We start from the raw sequence: 20,626 nt of genomic DNA on the forward strand, positions 1-20,626 counted from the left end.
CCCTTCTCCTCCCCTTCAGCACCGCCAGCTTTATGATGCCTTGAGTGGGTGTTAATGTTTCATGACTTGCTTGTGTGTGGATGGGTGCTCATTTGAAGCTGTCTCTTGTCAGTTTATTGTCGTATTGATGTCCCTGCTCCTCACCCGTGTATAGTTAAGCCCTACATGAGAGCTTGTGTGCACGGGGTGCATTTATTCATCTACATGTGTGTGTTTTTTGGGTGTTTTTTTGAACAAACATCTTGTGTGTATGTGTGTTTGGGTTCCTTTCAATCCCTGCCCCTCAATCTCCTGCCAAATGAAGTATTGATGAAAGGCACTAAACGATTTGGCCCCGGCCCACTGGCCCACTAAATTTGTTTTTGATTTTTTTTTTTTTTTTTTTAACTGCGAAGTATCCACCATGCCATAGAAACTGATGGTGTGCTTTCAAAAATGCTCCAAGACTGCACGTCACAGTACAATGCCCAATTCATTTGTTAATTTTTGACAATTTTAAAGCTGATGAAAACTTTTTATTTGTGAAAGGTGTATCTTTATTGGTCCTTGAGTTCTCATTACTTGTCAGAGTGACTGAACAGCGTGGGCTAGATTGGTTTAGCTTTAATGTTGATTGGATATTATCCTGCTTTGCTTTAAAGGAATGGTTCAGCATTCTGAGAAATAAGCTTATTTGTTTTATGGTGGGAAAGTTTGATATCACTCTCATGTCCGGCAATTTAGAAGCTACAGCCAGGTGACAAGTTACCTCTGTTCAAGGGTAACAAAATCCACCTATTAGCATCTCTAAAGCTCACTAATTAACACAACACATGATATTTTTTAATCTCTACAAAAACCTATGAGTAAGAAATAACAAACCAGCTGTACATGGAGAGTTACTGCATGTGCCAGACTATTTTTTGTCTGGAAGCCATCGTCATGCAACCAGGATTCCAGGAAGTAACTGATCAGAGTTTAGAAATAGTCCAGCACATAACCCCCTCTAGAACAGTAAATTGACATTTTTGCACTGTAGTTTTAGTGAGTGTTCGAGGTACTGAAGGCAGATTTTGTTATCTTTGAACAGAGCCAACTGTTTCCCTCTGCTTCCAGTCTTTATGCTAAGCTAACCTGCTGCTGGCTCTAGCCATGTATTTGACAGACAGATGTATGAGTGGTATCGATCTTCATCTAACTGTATGCCTGAGGGCCAAATAAGCACTTTTCCCAAAACGTCCAACTTTTGCTTTCAGAAATAAGCATTAGGTGCTGTTGTGTTTTTAAATTAATCACGTAATGATCCGCTCCAGACCAACTTAGCACTGCACAACCTACCGTAGTGCAACTGTGTCACAAAGTTCTGCACAAATTGTGGCTGTATGTGTGTCATGCAGGGCTGGGAGGGCTCTGCGCTGCCTGTAAAGTGCATATTGTAATTCCCTTACGCAGTGCACAAACAAACCGACAAACACAAAGAGCCCTGCATTCATTGAAGTGCTCCTCTCAAGTACCTAATGAAAAAAAAAACAGAACACAACCATCTCTAATACCACATTGATACTCAAGAGTCCTCCACTGAAAATTCGTCCTTTTGTCTAATATAACAATACAGATGTAGTGATCAGAGAACTCCTCTGATGCTGCTTTTCCATAAAAAAGAATGTTCAAAGGATCCTGTAGCACTAACGCAGGATGATTTCAAGTTGTAAAGACTGTTACTGCAGACACACCAGAGTGACACACTAGGATAACATGGCTGTCGTGTCCTTTTTGTCCACCACGTCACCTCCGTCACCTGCTTGGCCCCAGGCCTGCGCCCCCCCTGTGGGGACACCAGGAGACCTGCTGCAAAGGACTACAGCCAAGACCATGGAGGTGCTGACCACTACAGGACTGACCACCAAGGCCGTGCTGGCTGCAGTCAGCGACCATCGCTGGTGGAAGGATTCACTTAACTACCTCCGGCCGCTGCAAGTAAGAGCACCAAGATCTGTGTTGAAGCTGATGACAGTTTTCTATGTCAGGGGCTATAATAACTAACTAGCTTGTGTGTGTAAATGTGTGTGTTTTGCATGTCTGCAGATGTATATGCTTTATGCTTATTTTCAACTCTCATTGGTTCCTGAGCTGCACAACGTGTGTGTGTGTTTGGCTGTGTGTGCGTGAAAAGGCTCCCCCTCACACTTGCTCACAGACTTCATAGTCCTCGTCCAAAAACAACCAATCAAGAGCTCGTCTCTTGCATAATTAATTGGCCCGCCTGTTGAATATTTCAATATCTGGCGGTTTGCCGGCGGCTGGACAGGCTCGGTGGTCGCCCGGGCGGAGATTGATGGCGTCTCTGGTCTCGACAGCGATTTGGGATGGTGGCTCGTGGTCGCAGGTTTCTGAGGAGAGAGAGAAAAAAAACAAACACTGAGGGGATGTGAGCTGTGGGATAGAGAGAGATGACAGTGCTGTGGGCATGTTGTGAAAGTTTAATGATGTTTTGATGGCTCCTCAGGGTCACAACGCAGGAGCCACTAGTCAGGAAGGGGCGTGTGAGAACTCCAACCTGGAGCGTCAAGGCTGTAGCCCCTTTTATCAGGACGTCACTGATGATCCCTATGTAGACCCGGTGAGTGGCTTAAGACCAGTAGGTCCCATGCCTCATTATTTTTTCTTCCTTTTTACTTTCCTGTTATCCGTATGCCTCCGTCTTTTGTTTACCTCAGGCCACCTTCTTAAATTACAGCAAAAAATGCCTGAGTAGGTTTATGACTCAAGGCATTTAATTAGATTTTTTTTCTCCTATGACTTATAAATTCCTTCAAAAACAGTGTTGAGACAAAATGAATATTGATTTTAGACCAAGTAATTTTAATGCCGAAAGCAATTTGAGAGTGCTAACGGTGCTTTACAGGAAAAAAGAAGGATAAACTTAAGAATGATGGTATGATCAGAGCGAATAAAACGGAAGATGTGTTAAAGAACATAGCGCTAACAGAAGATGTGATGTATGTACACGATGAACAGGGTGGAGATGAATATCGTGAAATCCAAAAGAAAAGAATATCAACAGAGGGAGTTATGGAAGTGGAAAAGAACAAAGTGAGAAAAGGAGTAGTTTGACCTTTATGCCTAGAAAATGGTCGCCCTGGGCTATGACTGGGCTTTTTACTCAGAGACACAAATCATGTGGATAGCTAAAAGAGTGGACGCGAGGGGAAACAGAGAAGGCCGATACATCTCTTCTCATGACATTTTAATAGGCCTCTCCAAATCCCTTCCTCCGCTCCATCTCCAGCATTCATCCATCTTCCATCATCCATCTACCAATAATGGCTCCCCACGTCCATCTGTCTGTGAGCCGGCTGATCAATGAGATTGGTTTTTACCTTAACAGTTTCAATGAAGGAAGTGGGGAGGGAGGAGAGGCTGATTGAGAGAGAAAGAGAGACAAATGCAACAAGACAGAAAGATGGATGGAGTGAGAGCGGCGAAGACAGACAGGAAACGCTGTGTGTTGAAGCGATGGCTCTGAGGCCGGCGAGAGCGCAAACTCCATTGTTCACCTCTCAGACACTTGAGAAATAACTTGGCGTACAAGAATCCTATAAATGAATTATCACAGGGCCCCATGTTAAAAGGCTTTATTTGGCCATGAAGTTCATTTGTTTACTCCATCTCTCATCTGTCTGACGCCCTGGGAATTAGGACGCTCAGTCACCTTAATCACATCTCGCTGTGCCATTTTCTGATCTGCTCTCTGTACTGTTGGGATTCCCTCAGTACAACAATATGCATTAGGTATTTATTTGTCACTCTCTCTTCCCCGGTCTTTTCTTTTAGAGTCAAGATGTGTATTCCTCGTACAAAGACGTGCCTCGGGAAAACTTCGCTGAGGTTTTGTTGAAGACGGGCAAACTGGCGGAGGCCAAAACTGAAGGACAAACCCTGTTTCCGGCCACGGAGGGTAAGCACCCATATGACACACACAGATACGTGGGAAAGTGTAGCATCTCCTTTTTCTGATGCAAGGTATAAACCATGTTATACCACCTGTGTTCACACTCCGGTCTTGAAGCCCCCGACTAATTGTATAATTGCGATTTGTGCCAGATCAGTTGTCATTTGACATTCAGTTTGAGTCGGCTCTTGCGCAGCTTGAGCTCTTCCACGGTCCGATTTCCCACACGGCTGCTCTCAAAAAATCTGTTTTAAACTGTTGCGATTTTATTTTATTTTTTTTTTGGAGTTGGAGTAGTATTTTACATGTTGCTGCTGTCGTCTTGACTGAGACTGTGCTGTGAAAGAAATAAAGCTGAACTTTGCCTCCGAACAGACAGACCATATTGTCTGCATCTTCCAGCCATCTGCGGCTCCGTGCTTTCCTTTTTTTCCGACGCGGTTTCTGTGAGTAAGGCTGCTGCGCTCTTTATCGTCAGCGTTTTTTGACCATGCCATCGTGTTAATCGATCGGGAGTCCCGTGTTTAAGTGATTTGATTGAGCTGATTGATCCGTCCTGTATGAGCACAGAGGTCGAACGTGTTGCATGTGCAGACGGAATGAAAGCAAAACATGTAGTGCCTATAGCTGCTGACTGGATCATTTGGAGCGAATCAGGTGTTGTTTTCAGAAGCTTTTGTAATGTGGTTGAAGTACTCCTCCACTCATTTGGCAAACTCACCCTCAGTGAGCTTTTCCTGAAGAGTGAATGAATATTGTGCAACTTGAGCTGCTTCTTGCTGCTCGTCGTAGTGAATCTGCGGTATTTGCAGAAGGCAACCTGCCTTCTCTACATCCATCTAGCCGGCGGAGTCCAAACGTGGTGGACGAGGGGACAACATGTGAAGAATAGCCTGATATTGATTAATTAATGTATACCCACGCATCCCACGGCAACAGTAAATAATGACACGTCACCAGAGAGATAGCATCAAGTCAAAGCATCAAGGCCGCGCTGCGTGATGGATCGCAGCCGCTCGCCAAAATCAATGCCACTCTGAAAATAAAAAAGCGAACGCATGTGTGTGTCAGTGGCGTGCATGTTTGTGTTTGAATACTAATACGCGGACAGTGAAGAATGCGAGGCACACGCTTTGACCATGGCGCGCGATTGCACACGCGCTCGCACATCCCGCCAGATCCAAACTCTCCCTGCTGCCGTCATTCAAATGAATATCTCTCTTCTTAAAAGTCACCTTCCCTTCGGAGCCGCCGTGGAGTGCGACGTGTGGAGAAAGAGAAAAGCCGGTCTGGACGGCATCGCGTCCGATAACAACCTTCGATTAATGACTCCCGTATCGGCCCGCCACACCGGCTGTCCTCAAAAACAGACTGGGAGATGGCCTTTAAGAAAATAAATATATTGATTTTTCACCTGGCCCAGATAAGGTGGAGGTAATTAATGATGACACAAGTGGAAAGTGACTCAATGGGATTGAGCTGAGTAAGGTGGTGTGAGGAGAAACAGGGGGAGATGCGTGCACACAAACACACAGACACGCACAAAGAGAGCATGCCGTGCTGCCATTGGCCGCATGTTAGATCAGGCCGTAATCAGTTGTTTTTCACACTGCCTGCACAGGTGAAATAGTAATAAGTCACTGTCTCACCATCCCACTAACAATTTGCCCGATTTAGCTGACACAGGAAACTGTGTGTGTGCGTGTGTGTGTGTGTGTGTGTGTGTGGACACACACAAGCCCAGTCTCACACACTCACTCCGCCACACGGTGTCTCTTTATCACTCCCCCTGTTTTCTTCTCTCTCTCTCTCACACACTCTCTCTCTCTCTCTCTCTCTCTCTCACAAGCAGAAATAGTGTACGCTTTTAAGTCAGGGTTATCTGTTCTGTGTGTGCGTGTGTGTGTTTACCCCTCTGGTAATTCCTGTCCCGATGGTATCAGTAGCTTTAGAGAGGCGTGTAATCAGCTCATTCTGAGGTGTAGCTCATTGAAACCCAGGGGGTAGGAGAGGAGGGGAGAGGAAAACGAGAAAAGGAGGAGGGTGGGCACTCTGCGTAAGAGAGCAGTTATGGCTCTTTAAAGCGGTGCAACACTCCACCCTGCTCACACACACACACAGACACACACGACAAACCTCCAACTACATGTGTCAGGTACTGGCCTCTGTGTGCGCATATGCATATTAGTGTGCATTTTGCTCTACAGGATATGTCTGTCTCCCTTTGCCCCCCCCCCCCGCCTCCGTCTCTCTCCCAGTGTCCATGCTCTACTTTTCTCTGTCTGTTCCATTTTGTCTCAGGCTCTTATCACCACCACAGGCTTTTGTTCTCCTTGGGTCTGAGACTACAAAGTGATTCTGTCTGCCTCTGCTTCTCTCTGCTCTCTCCCACTGTTTCCTCAGAGTGAGCGAGCGAGTGAGTGAGTTAGAGAGCGATTAACTAAGGGAGTCTGTTTGTTTACAGTGTTTGGTGTTCGTCTGGTAAATACACGAAGTTTTAATCGCGGTTTTTGCATGCCTGCATGCGTGTCCTTGTGCGCGCCTGTTGTTGTGGCCTCAAGGCCAGCGCTTTCAAAAAAAAAAGTCCATCCCTTCACCCAAAGCTCTGTCTAGACTCCATATCCCATCAGCCTCGAGGAGACTGAACGCATGGGCTATGTCCCAATTCCATATTACATGCTAACTCTAAGCTAATAAGACTGAAAAACAGTAGAAAAATAGCCGATGTATACTTAATTCAGTCAGTTTGCATAATAGAAATTTCAGATTTTTCTGTGTTTTGAGAGGAAATGGAAGAGAAATTCACAGCTGTAGATCATTAAGATTCATTGTGCATGGGGGGTGACGCAGCTTGAGGAAATGTTTGAATGATTGTAAAAACAGTTTTGGTTCTCTTTGGGAGGTTTAATGCAGCATTCATGCATTGTCGGCAGAATGGGAAGAACAGGAAAACCTCTTGTTATTCCGTTATTGCAGGCAGAATTGAAATGGCCTGAATTAGCTACTTTGGTTCTGTATTTAGAGTTAAGCCAATGGACCACATTTCTCCTTTTAAATCAACTGCATTTGTGTTGTACAAGCGCATTAGCTTTTATTTAGCATTTAATTTTTGAAGCCATTTCGCCACCAGTTTGTTGACATTTCTGTAGTTCTTTGCACCGAGTGGCAAATAATGGTGATGTGGAATTACTAGGAGAGGGCTGATGTGAGTGGAAGCTCATAATTACAACCTGAAAGGTGTGACATGAACACAGCATAATTGGAGGTAGCATTCCAAGTCTGATTCCTGTCCTTTGTCCTCGTCCTGTCTATTCATACAAAACAGTTGAGCACATTCATTTAAGGATGGTATGACAGTAAATATATAGTTTGACAGTTCCAACTTAAAATTCTCTCAGATTCTTCTGCAGCTTTAAGCCACTTCAGTGGATGGAGAATGCGTATTTATCAAGGAGATGAATCAGTTGAGGGCAGAAGCGTACAGTTGTTTTCATTAATGGTTAATCTACCAAGTGTTTTCTCAATTAATCAATTCACGTTCGATGTAATAAATTAGTGGAAAAGGCTAATCAAAGTTTCCCGGAACCCAGTGTGATGTGTTCAGTTAAGACTAAGAAAGGAGAAAATTCACATTTGAGAAGCAGACACCAGTAGATTTTTTGCCATTTCTGCTTGATAAAATCACTCAAACGATCCATCAAAATACGTGCTCCTTTATTCTCAGCTGATTAATAATTAATTAATTGGCTAATCATGTCAGCGCTTCTGTTTACATGCGAGCTCAGTAGCTCCTAAGTGGTGCTTTAGCTGGATTCCATTTGTCAGACTGCTGTTACAAAGGTCAAAAATGAACTGTCATGCTCGAGCATTATATTGTATATATTGTACACTCAGTATGTATTATGGAACTGGAACACAGCAATAAATTGCCCAGAGAAACCTTTAATCAGATACTGCTTCTTCACAGTCGACATGACCCGCTCGCCCAGATCAGTGGTTCAAACTTATAAGTCGAAGGCAGTTAAACACAGATCATTTTGGATTCTTTTAATCAAACTCCCCTGCCTGCCCCTGCCGTCAGTATGTATAGGCTAATTTGCCATTCAGGGAACTCAACTTTAAAGTGCACTTAGATGAAGTTTGGACTCATCTGGAGAGCACTTATTAGAAGTGGGCATGTACTTACTCTGAATAATGAATGCTTTCTGTGCAAGAAACCAATACACGCACGCGCTCGCGCACACACACAACCCATACACAACATGTGCAAGCACACGCACACAGACAGGCACGCGACAGCCCAGCAAGAAGATGGACAGAATCCCAGAACAGAAACCCAGAAGATTTGTAATGACGCTTCTTGTCTTTATCCTCTATTTTTACCTCCCCTCTCTTTTGTCTGGCTCACAGAGGGGTGTATTCTGACAGGCACTGTCGTCTGTGTGCAACAAACGTGGGATGAGACTTGTCCAAGAGGGAAGGGTTGGTTGTTAATCCTCAGCACTTTAGTTAAAGTCTTTTCTCCCCCCCCCCATTCCATCTCTCCATCCCTCTCCAGTTTTGCTGCAGCTGGCCAATGATGCATTTCCCAGGGACATGATGCTTGCGCTGTCCTACTTACTGGCCCTGCCTCAGGTAGGTGGACACACAGTTGCACACACACACACACACACAGCTTTATTTTAGACACACTCACAGACTCCAGTAATGTGTAACAATGTAAGTGTGGTTGTATTTTAGTGAGATTCTGGCAAACGGCTGAGTGCAAATGAGTCCATATCCTCTATCGATCCCTTATCTTTCTGCATGAGCTCTTGTGGTGGGCAGTTTGCATCATCAGTGTGTCAGATCAGCGGTAACATCACAATACGTGGCTCCTGTTTGCCTTGTCTCAGCTGTCAGAGAAAAAGTCAGTGTACTTTGATTGCTAAGACAAAATATAAGACAGAGAAACCTACTGGCAATAGTAGGTGGTGTTCAAGTGGAGGTGGTTAAATCCCTCATGAGTCTTAACACTCGCCGTGTCTCCAGTGAAACGCTTTACTGCTGGAGTGTATATTACATAGACAGAGTATTTCCTGGCGAGCTTTTTAACTCCACTCAGATTACACGTCTGAGGTGATAGACAAACTGACTGGCTTTGAGTTCTGCATGGGTTGACGCAATAAACACAGTTTTTCCCCTCAGGGTGCCGTTGATTGAATATTTAACTCGTTATTTTGATTTTGAACTGCTTATTTTTCGACATTATGAGCTGTACTAAGAAAGGCCATGAGAGATTTTTTTTTCTTTTAGCTGATTAAGATTTGGAATCAAGGAAGTGGTGTTTATTTGCTTTTGCGTTTTTTTCAATGTTTTTTTCTCCCACCACCAGCTTTATTTTCTTATTCATGCATTTCCATCCATCTATGCAGGTACTGGATGCCAACAGGTGTTTTGAGAAACAGTGTCACTCAGCCTTGTCGCTCCAGTTGGCTGCCTACTACTACTCCCTGCAAATCTACTCGCTCCTCACACCCTGCTTCAAGAACAAGAACCACACTCTCTACCAGGTTAGCAGGGATACTGGTTATGTGCGTGGGTGGTTGAGTGAATGGAGATATTGGGTAGCGTGCTGAGGTGGGAGATGTCAAAGTCAAGAACACAGAGAGATGTTCTTCCATCTGTCTTATAATTGCCACAATGACATAAACAAGATCGAGCTGTTTTGGGCAGATGGGTTTTTGAAAAAGTTTTTTGAAACCTTAGAGGCTAAGTGCAGCTTTTAGCTCTTCAGTCAGTGCAGTTTACAGTAGAGTTTTTAGTAGAGGTCTGCGTGACAGTGCATGCACTCTTATGTAAGTTTTGGGGTTTTTTAAAGAGCATTTGCAGGCAAAGCAAAGAGGACAGCAATACAATCATCCCTTGAGTCAGACACTGAACCCAAGTTGCTCCCAATGGGCAGCTCGGCGCCTTGCATGGCAGCTCCATCACCATCTTTGTGTCAGTGTGAGTGTGAGTGGGAGAATGAGAGGTTAAAATTGTAAAATGCCTTGTTTGTTAAGGTGGAAAATCACAGTATGAATGCAGTGTGTTTACCATAATGCATTTTACATTTAACAAAGGCTTTAACTACTCTCTCAGCAAAGTCTCCAGCTTTGGCAAAAAAGGGCGAATATATGGCAATAACACTGGGGTATCATCAGTGAGGAGGTTATTTAGCTAATGGGTGATCTAGTTCCAATAAGGAAAATCACATTTTTTAAGTAATTGTATCGTATTCAAATGTTGATGTCATTAGAGCAGTTAAAAAAAGGCAGGAAAGAGTAGTCATGTGCTGTTTTGTGGAAGTATAAATGAGTGTCATCTGCATAGTGCTGAAATCCAACCCGTATCATATTATGTTTATTCAGGAAGTAAAGCAGCAATCAGCAACATCACCAATCTCTTTACATCTTATATGACATAAAACAATTACCTTCTAACTAGCTTGGTCAGCCAAGCTAAGCTACAGCTAAGCCAGCATTTTAATACATTTTGCAGTCCACGTGTTAAACTCCTTTGCTTTCAAGTAGCATTGAGGTTGAACTAAAGTCATCTTATTCCACATTGTCTGACAGTACCATACACTCGCACGTATATATTTACACTTTGTTTTAGCTTTTCATTGAAGCTGTATGATGTTTTTGTGACTGCATCATTTCATCCAATATCTTGTGCATCATTTTATACGTTTCCTCAAAGCTCATTGTGACGTATTTGGTGTCTTTGAAAACTTAACTAGAATTTAAAATGAAGTAATCCGCAGTAAAGAAAGGTAAAAGCCACAAATAGTTGCAAATCCAAGTCATTGTAAGCGAGTGCCATTTCTATTTTGTGTTATTGTGTTGAAAATACATTTCAGTCGCTTTTTTGGGTTCAAATTGCGTTTGGTTCCTCAGATGGAGACCATTGTTTGTGGCAAAGTGGGAATACAAAAGGCTTTACAGTGATGTAAGAGGCAAAACATGAACACAATCAGACATCATAATGGAACAAACTGGGAAAATAACACTCAGGCTGAAAATAACTATGATTATCCCTTTACTCGTCAGAATAGACTAACTTAATCCACTTATTTATGCTTTAGTCCAAATGCTGGATTGTGTGTTAACGCTTCTGTTTGCCCATGTGTCTGCGTTTGTGTTAATATATGTGTGTAAAATAGATTGTTTCCCCCCCAGATGTCTTAATTATAGCAGCCAGACATTTTGCATAATTGACTCACTCTTAGACTCTGCATTACATGAAATTTAACCATGTGTAAATTGCAAATTAAATCTAATTGTCGGTTATGGCGTCACACTGATGTCGCGTTATGTTATTTACTTAGACAATCCAAGCCGTAAGTAGCCACAACATGCCGCATTACTGTATGTTCCTTTTCTTCTGACAAAGAACAAGAGAACAGAATGTAACAGTGAGAAGGGGAAGAATTGGATAGTGATGGCGAAAGAGTGGCACCAGGGTTGTTGGGGGGTGAATAAGAGAAGAAATGGCTTTGACCTTTTCCTTGAGTGGACTGTGACTCTCATGGGTTTTAGCCTAGGTGGAAGGAAGGGAGGTAAAATGTTGAAATAAAAGAACTGAAGAGGGAAAGAGGCCAGCAGAGGAAGTGGATAAGTGTGTCCCAGTTGACATTCAAGGTCAGGACTGTGCACAGAAACACACACACACACACTCCCACTCACACAAGTACACCAACAAGTTACACTCAACACTCCACACACAGTTGCCCGTCGCCACACACTGCCACGCACATCCTCCCTGCATCCTAATGGTAGTAATCACTCTCCCACCTCCTGCCTCAAGTGAAGTTCAAGTCCATTAACTTAATATATACACCTTTTCCTCCTCTGCTCTACACTTTGGTAGTTGTACCTTCATTTTTAGTTCATTTCTTCTTTTTTTTATCTGTCATTTCCTTTGAGTTTTTTTTTTTTTTTTTTTCTTTTACATGTTCTACCAGAGTGCGTGCTTGTTATCGTTGTGTTCCAGGTCTTGCCTTCACTCAGCTCTTATTGATGAGGCAGTGGCAACTTTTACTCTAACACTGATAGAAGCACGAGGGGAGAAGACCATTAAACCTTGATTTCTTTCCTCCATATTCACCATCTTTTTTTGTCTTGTCTCCTCCTCTGTGTGCTCTGTGTCCCTCTCCTTTTCTTATTTTTTTTTTTCCTCTGTCAGTTAAGTTTAATGAATTTCTTTGTTGGCATGACAGTTCTGTTATTATTCGTCTCCATGCTGCTTCTTTCTGTTCACATTAGGTTGCTCATCCTGCTATCGTTCCTCCCTCCTTCAACACTCTGTTTAGAGGCTTTTTCCCCCCATAGGCCTGTCTTGCTCTTGTCAAATCTAAGGCCTCTCCATCCGCAATGCTATCTTGACAGTCCATACTTCATACATTTCTCTTGTGCTTTCTTTAGCTCTCTTGCTGTCGCTTATCTTTTAAGGGCACACACAGCGTCTGATATTTAATTTCAGATATATATATATATGACAGGGGGGCGCGTATCAGCATTTCCAGCACGTGCTTGCTTTGCATCATGACTGCTAGCATGTGTCTTTAGAGGTTTTATATGTGCATGTAGCCCTTGTTTGTGTGTGGCGTGGATGTGTAACTGCAGGCTAACATGTTGGTGTGCGCTGGAGTGTTAGATCTGTTTTCGTGCGACAGCGGGTGGTGCATTTGTGTGTGTGCTGTGGTGTGTCAAGCTGTCTCCAAGTGTTTCCCACTCTCCACTTGAAGAGCAGTAACATTGTGTCTCAATAACTCTCACGCTCTTTCAATTCTCTTGTCACTATCACATAATTTCATACCCAAGCAATAAGACACCAAACACTCAAGCCACTGAAGTCATTCAGTTGCAAATAGGAACACAACTCTCTGAGGGTTTACTCTAGGTGTTTGATGTGTTTTTAAAGCCTCAATCAACAGCCTATTTCCTCACACTTCTGAAGATATAAAGGTTTTGGAACTGAAGCTGCTTGCAAAGAGAACATTAAAATTTAAGGTGAAGGAAACACTTCAATTAAATTAACTTAAGGCGCTGTTTTATATACGAGTAAAGCACGAGATTAAGCAAAACAGTCTTCACATAAAATGCGTTAGACACAATTAAAATTACATGAAACGCACATGCAGTGCATGAATGTCAGCTATGATAAAACTCATGCTCCATTATGCTGTTGAACCGTATCTACTCAGAACATCCGTTCACACAGAAGATTTCTTATCATTATTTGACATTTATGCTAATAAATTTACGATCAGAAGTGTAAAACCTCACCTCACGCAATAACATCCTCACAGCGTCATTGTTATGCCACAGATGAGCAGCACACAGACCAGATGTTCACATCAGTTGAGCACACGTGAAATGTGTTGTTGTCTAACCCACTAGTTCCCAACCTTGGGGTCCCAATCCCCACTAGGGGTCGCCAAAGTGTCACGAGGGGTCGCGAGACCTTCTTTATTATGCAGTCCGCCTAAATCTCAATTTCATTCATTTCTGTAGAGAAAACTAAGTGAAATTATTATTTTTGAAGCTTAAATTATTGTTTAAGATATAAAGTTAAAAAAAGCCTCAAAGCATAAGGCCACTGTGAAGACTTGAACACGAGCTGTTTTCACAGAGCCTTCAGTCTCTGCTAAACAGCCCTGTCCTGCATTAGAAAAGTAGGCAGTTAAAACAACCAAAGAGCTCATGGAACAATGGGCAAGCATCAGGGAGAGGAAAATAGTGAATTTGTGAACAAAGAAGCCTATTAAGTATGTATGATTGTTAAGAATTAACAAATACATAATATAGTCAGAGAGTTGTTTAAAATGTTGCTGAAATGTCAGGAAAAATCATCTCAGATGGAATATTCACAGGAAACAATCTGCTCGAAATTCATTCAAATAGCTTTTTTCTTACACAAACTTTATGTGGGTTAACTACAGTTTATCAGTTACTCTGAATATAATATGAAATATCCATAAAATCTGTCACTTTTTTAGGTCGCCTATTCTCTCAGTGATAGAAAAGGGGCCTCTTAAGGAAAGAGGTTGAAAACCACTGATCTAATTTATCCATGAATCTCTTTTTGAGTCATCTTGGGCAGGATGGTGCATCAAATTTCACTGTTAAGATGGTACACGCTCACGTTAGCATCAAGAATACTATTACTACATTTGTAAAGTGAGAAAAAGGCATTGAAGACAAGACCTCGACCTCTTATCAGGGAGCTGCATGAATCCTTTTGAAATGAGGAATTTGAGGCATTTCATGGACCTAGCACTGCAGAAGCTATAGTATTATTTACCATGGTGTCATTTGTTTACTGCAGATTCCCTAATGTATCTCATTTGAATTGACAACAATGCTGTATATTGATGTTTAAAATGCACCATGCTGCACAATAATTCACTTATACTTTATCGATCCCTGCAGGGACATTTTCCTTCTGTGTTTGACCCTCCTACTTCACTATAACTACTTAGCTGCAGTGGGAAGCCACAGCGTAGCCCAGGGACCAATTCAACTTCTGAGACCAGTGCTTTGGCCAATGTCAGTTGTAACATGAGTCCTGACCATACATGTATTTAGACTATTGAGGGAAACCACATGGAGAACATGTAAAGGAAGAAGTCAAGCATCTTCTTAAAGGAAAATTCAGGTCTGGTCTTCTTTGTATATGTTTTGACCATTGTTAATCTTGGCCAATTGGGACATAATAACAGAAACGTGAGCAGTCAGACGATCACACAGGTTTTTAACAGACAATAATAATACTACTAATGCTAATATTTTAGTCCTGAGGTGTTGCAGTAATACTGCTTTGCCAGTGTTATTATTTTATTTTCATATCAAGTGATATTTTAAGCTAGTTTTTCCATTTTAAAGTACTGTCTTTTTAAGATATCTTGTCTCACTGCATCCAGACAACATTCAGCTCTCGGCCTGTGGGAGATTCTGTTGCCCACTATTGACTTTCAGAGTCTTTAACTGTTACTTTCCCTTCTGATTATGGCTATCAGGCGTGACGGAGCAGCACCAGGCTCAATGACACAGAGGCTGGGTTTCCATTATTCCCCAAGGCATAATGAGCCGATTTCCACTTGCTCGCACTGGAAGTTTTCATTATACCGACTAAAGTGCTCGTTTGCGAAATAGAGGCGCTCTTTACCATAATTGTTCTGCTGGTGGTGTTTACATCATGTTGCACAATAGCCCGTGTTTATGTAAGTGTTAAGGCCTGTTTACCTGTGCTTGTCAGTGTTTTAATGTGTGAGTTTTTCCTTGATTGTGTGTGTGTGTGTGTGTGTGTGTGTGTGTGTGTGTGTGTAAGAGCACGTGCTTGTGCTTAGCATAATTGTGTCTGCGGATGTGCAGCTGCTGTACGGGTGCTGAGCAAAGAGATTGAGATTTTTCACTCAACCATATATCTTCGCCCGCAGTCACCATTCTCTCACTGAGTATTGATTACTCACACTCATGGTACATACGCACACACACACATATATTTAAACATTCAAAGCATACGCAGTTGTACTACAGATACACAGAATGTGACTTTAAGCGTATATCAGGCAGAAAAAGTGCTTAGCTCTTTGAATATCTCATTACGACATTTGGATATAAAATCCCACAAATCATTGTTGGATTCTTTACTTTCATTTCATGTACTCAGATAAAGTCGGTGAATTGGAAAGAATATTTTCACCTTCAGTAAGTATAGAAGTTTGTTGTTAATCCAACCTGAACGGAATCTTAACACCATCAGTTTTTCAGGCTGCAGAAATATAGCACAGAGTTCAGACAAAAACTGTACTGGGAGCAAAGATGAAAGCGTTTCTGTAATAGCATCAAGAACACTTGATAAAACACCACTTTTGCTGACATCTATTGAGATTTTGCATTGCCTGTGGTCATCGCAGATGTGTTTCAATTCATGGCCACAACAGGATTCAAGCTGCCGGTCTCGGGAGCTGACCTTGGATGTGCCGGACCACTGAGCCAACTCCCTGTTGCTGAATTGACTGGAATAATGAGTCAGGCTGAATGACTTCCCCATCATAGAAAAGCACCACAGACCCAATGACTTCGCTTTCCTCTTTTTGTACAAATTGTACCCTTGTACCACAATCATTAGCGGTCTATATTTTACCCATGGGAGCCCTGTAGAGCAGAGTAGCTGCAGAAAGGGCCCTTTTAGACAAATATACATGCACTCTAAATGCACTGTTGCAGCTGACTGGGAATGTTTGAGACTAAGTAGTCTCTAAACCTTTCATTAGATGAACAGGGTTGACTGTGCTACATTACTCCTGTTACTCTTCGTTCTTGGTAGGCTTGGATCTTGTTTGTGATCAGTCCCCTTCATGGTGTGTTATGACCCACAGTGCAGCTGAGCCTGTTTATGTCCTTTCAAACTGGCGCCCAGTTTCGCTCCCCCCCTGCATTCCTCCTAATTATGTGCACATACTGTATACACCATTTGTAGAATTAGTGCTAATGAGGCCACTGACTGTATAGCTAAGTGTTAGGCATGACATAAACACAGCTCATTAAGATCATTACTAGCTTACTCTCTAGAGAGGGAAGGCATGTCTCTTTCTCTGTAACTTCCATGTGATCGTTGAAGCGAGCAGATACAGAGAGAGACATTATGTTTCAAATCTAGGTTAGCCTGAGTCATTTTGATTTATGTGTGTGTGGCATTGATGATCACACACAGACTAATATTGCATTGGGAATGTAACAGACTTTTGGGATCGTGTGTGGCACTGTTTGTGATCGTTACAATCAATAAATATGAATTTATACATGGACGTTTTATTGCTGGACTGCCAGACTGATGGGAGGGCAGGGAGCCACACTAGGGTTGGCAGTGTTGATTGGCTCATTGTCTTCTTCTGTGGACTAAAATGGAGTGACCTCCATTTTAGTCCACAGTGAAGTATCTCAGTATTGGACTTTGTTGATTCCCTGATTTTTCATCTACTACCAACATCAGGCTAAAGTTTTACTGTGTCTAATAATTGATTTTTGACCAAATATCCTGAAAACTGACATCCCCATCACCCTCAGCTCTCTTTTAGTACTTTAGTCTTCAGTTTTAATTCCCAAATGTTAGCTTGCGAACATCCTTAACTCATATGGTAAGCTTAATGAACATTATACTTGCTTCACATCATCATGTTGATGTTGTCATTATGAGCATGTTAGCATGCTGAAGTTAGCATTTCACTCATAGCAGCGCTAGCAGGGCTGCAAGTTCTTCAGCTTGTTAAGATTTCAGTTTTATATTCTGCCGTGTCTTTTACCCAACAATGCATTTGATGTAATACAAAGATTTAGTTAATCGCAATAATAAAATTAACCAGCTCAAAGAGCTACAATAATAATATTTTATTTCATATACAAGACAGTTTGGGAAAAAGGCAAAGGGATTTTTGATGAGTGCAGTGTTGCAACTGAAATATAATAACATGGGAAATTAAGACTGAAGAGAGAGCAAGTGCAGTTGAAGAGATTTCAGACCAAGACTTCTTTTTTTACACTGTTCCCTCTTAAGCAGCATCACAGGAAGGAGGGGAGCATAGAGAAAAGAGCCTGTGGCAGCGGTGAAATATCTAAAAGGGGAGTTTGGGAGAGCTGGCTTCCTCCCAGCTGTGTAACATCACACACTACTTTATGCAATTATACTTTACATACAGTTTATAGATTCTCCCCTTTGAAGAAAGTGGCTTTTTAAGATACTTTGAAATTAAATAAGCAAGCCATTAGATAAGATGAAGACGAAAATGAGGAATGAGTGTTGCCTTTCCTTAATTTGAAGACTAATTGAGATTGCAAAGAATGCTTATTAGAAAGGAGACAGGTTGCTCAGATTCTTGAGTAATGAGAGAGGAGGGATAAAGACACTCAAAACTGGTGTTTGGAGAGGTAAAGGGGGATTAAATATCCAGAAAGCCAAAAGGACAAAGTGCTGTGGATGAATGGCAGAGAGAGCGAGAGAGAGAGAATGCAAACAGTATTTCATCATGAAAGCCTTATTTCAATAAAACTCTTCAAACATCGGCCTGTCCATCACAGTTCCAGCAGACTTTCTTCTCTCTCTCCATGGTCTCCTTTGCGTGTCATTCTGCCTGGTCTAAAAATGGTGTCCAGAATGATGCCAGTATGAACAAACGCCATCCTGCTTTTTCTCTCCTCTTTGTGTCCCTCCCTCCTCTCCATGACTTTCCTCCTCCATTCTCCTGTCTTATTACCCCCCCCCCCTCCTTTCTATCTATACTCTCTACACTTTTAATATTCCTGCCTTTCTACCTCTTCTCCTTACACTCCCTCCTGCCCTGCTTTTGAACTGTGAATCTGCCACCATGACTGCCGCTAAGGCCATATCTTAAGATACACACACACATGCTGAGAAGAGGAAGAGACACACACACACACTCACCTCTGTTTCCAAGCTCAAACATTTCCAGCAGCCATAATTACCTTATGCAAATAAGATCAACAAATAAACCATCACATCCTGCTGGGCGACAGCATATAAGATGCCAAAAACTAAATTTTGCAGCTCATTTAATTATAACAGAGGTGATGAGAGAGATACACCATGCACCTACCGCTCCCTGCACATGACACTCTCAATCATAAATGTGTATCCACCGTTGAATTCCCCATAGGCCTGAATCACAGTAGCAATTACAGTCCTGGTACACTTACCCATATTTTCTTGCCATGTCAGAAAAAAGGCCCGTATTGAGTTGCCTGATTCAACCCAGGTGCAGCAGTCAATCTCTTCTTGGAAGCCGAATCGTAGAAGTAAGGCCAGGATAGTTAATCTGCGCCTACCTTTTTCTGCTGATTTTTGAAAATTGCAGCCATTTTTGAAAATAGGCTCATTAGTTCATCACGGCAAAGCAGAGGAAGATCTGTGAAGTTTTAGGTACCACGCAGTGCATGGCGTTTGAAGCTCAGCGTGTCACATAGTTTAATGATAAGCCTTGAGGGCAGTGCGAATTTGGTCAAACCTGCCTTTAACAGTGCAGTGCACTGCCTGCATCGCTCTAAAGGGAAGAGCTGCGTTTGAAAGCCAGTAAGAGGAAAAGGTAGAAAAGGCAGAGATGAAGGGAATCTGTCCAGTGAGGTCCTGTTTTTCTCTCTGGTGGATATTATAGTAAGTTATATACAGAAGGTAACGTACCAGGTAAACATAACTCAGGACAAAAAGGCAGATCATTGTCAGCAAACACAAAATACCACTTTCTTTCAAAAACCTTTGAAAACTTCACATTCAGTGAACACTAAGTGCTTTTCCATCTATATTTCATGTCTTTTTTATGCGCATTTTCATTTTGTGCAATGGAAAGACCAACTTGACTAAGGTGGAAATGTTGGTGTATTGATAAAAACAAATTGCGACAAAGTGGGAAATTTTGTTCAATCCAGGGTTGGAAGTAGCAGGTTTTAAGTGGCCGTTCCCCCACCTCCATCATGTCGCAAATCCAGAACAACAAAAACAAACTGACGAATATTTTTAACATGTGGTCAGATGTTCAGCATAGCACCATGTTTACAGTGCAGAAATGGAACAACAAATAGGCTGAATTCTTACAGATTCAAGTTTTTAAAATCAGTAGCCACTATGTTCACCTGTACAGCAAAGGGGCAGGGACCTTCAAGTCCAGTTTTTTAGTTTCTATGCAGAGGAGTTTGCATGATAATCATTCTCAGGAGTACCGAATTTGACTTGTAGCACAATGTCTGCTTCATATCCTTTTAGCCTGTGGGGCAACCAGCATGAAATAACACATTCAGCTGCTGTTTGCGTGGAAACCTGAGAATTATCCCCCTTTTCATAGGCTGACCCAAAGGAGCTGATTCGATTGGTCACACAGCATGTGTCTACATATTCGAATTGGCCGGAGGAGCTGCAGAAGTTGATCGACCAGCTGCACGCATACAACGAGCGTCTCACAGACTTCACCCAGGCCCAGGTGCTGCAGGGACTGGGCCGTGGAGTGGACGTCCAGCGCTTCAGCTCTGACTCCGACTACAAGAAGGAGACCATTCTTGGCCTCACAGAGTAAGTCAGCAAGGGACTTAGAAGAACATACTGCCAATACCATGTTTCCTCAACTGAATGATTAAACTTTGAGTTCAGTTGTGTGCTGGCAATGTAGTTAGAAATCATCACACACACGGTGGGTTTTCGTAATGTAGTTGTTAAGGTGTGCTTTATTTGGTCTGCCTTTTTTCATACCACAAGAGCGATGGCTCTTTCTGCTTTAGTGCGTTGAAATCTGATCATTATTTTTCTCCTCTTTGCATGTGTGTCTGTATGTGCTTAGGACACTGGATGACAGCGTGTACAGAATCGCTCTGTCTCTGGCGAAGCGCTACAGTGTTCCTCTGTGGGAGGTGTACATGACTCACCTCGAGTTCCTCTTTACAGACAGCGGGTACATGCACGCACACACACACACAAACACGAACACCATCACATAACCTCTCCCTGAGCTTTTTTCATCTCATGTTACTCATCTGCATCTGTTCACTTTCTATGGTCTCATCAGTTTGAAATACTTTGTGCATTTGAAATGCCCTTGCAAAGCTTTTGTGTTTGGATAAAGAAACGTGTGTTGCTCAGGCCTGCTTATGTATTCCCATGTCTAGT

At 42.4% G+C, this 20,626-nt stretch overlaps 1 protein-coding gene across 2 annotated transcripts in view; it reads left to right on the forward strand.

Annotated features, from left to right (window-relative positions):
* nbas (NBAS subunit of NRZ tethering complex) overlaps positions 1–20,626 on the forward strand; it is a 139,325-nt gene that overhangs the window by 61,191 nt on the left and 57,508 nt on the right. For both annotated transcript variants that reach the window (XM_076756131.1, XM_076756134.1), the window contains exons 37-43: positions 1,792–1,956; positions 2,486–2,599; positions 3,814–3,937; positions 8,490–8,566; positions 9,346–9,483; positions 19,812–20,035; positions 20,301–20,411. In XM_076756131.1, the coding sequence (XP_076612246.1) occupies positions 1,792–1,956; positions 2,486–2,599; positions 3,814–3,937; positions 8,490–8,566; positions 9,346–9,483; positions 19,812–20,035; positions 20,301–20,411 (953 nt within the window). The remainder of the gene's footprint in view (positions 1–1,791; positions 1,957–2,485; positions 2,600–3,813; positions 3,938–8,489; positions 8,567–9,345; positions 9,484–19,811; positions 20,036–20,300; positions 20,412–20,626) is intronic.

Source organism: Chaetodon auriga, chromosome 18, assembly GCF_051107435.1.
Source record: "Chaetodon auriga isolate fChaAug3 chromosome 18, fChaAug3.hap1, whole genome shotgun sequence".
In the NCBI taxonomy this organism is placed as follows: Eukaryota; Metazoa; Chordata; class Actinopteri; order Chaetodontiformes; family Chaetodontidae; genus Chaetodon; species Chaetodon auriga.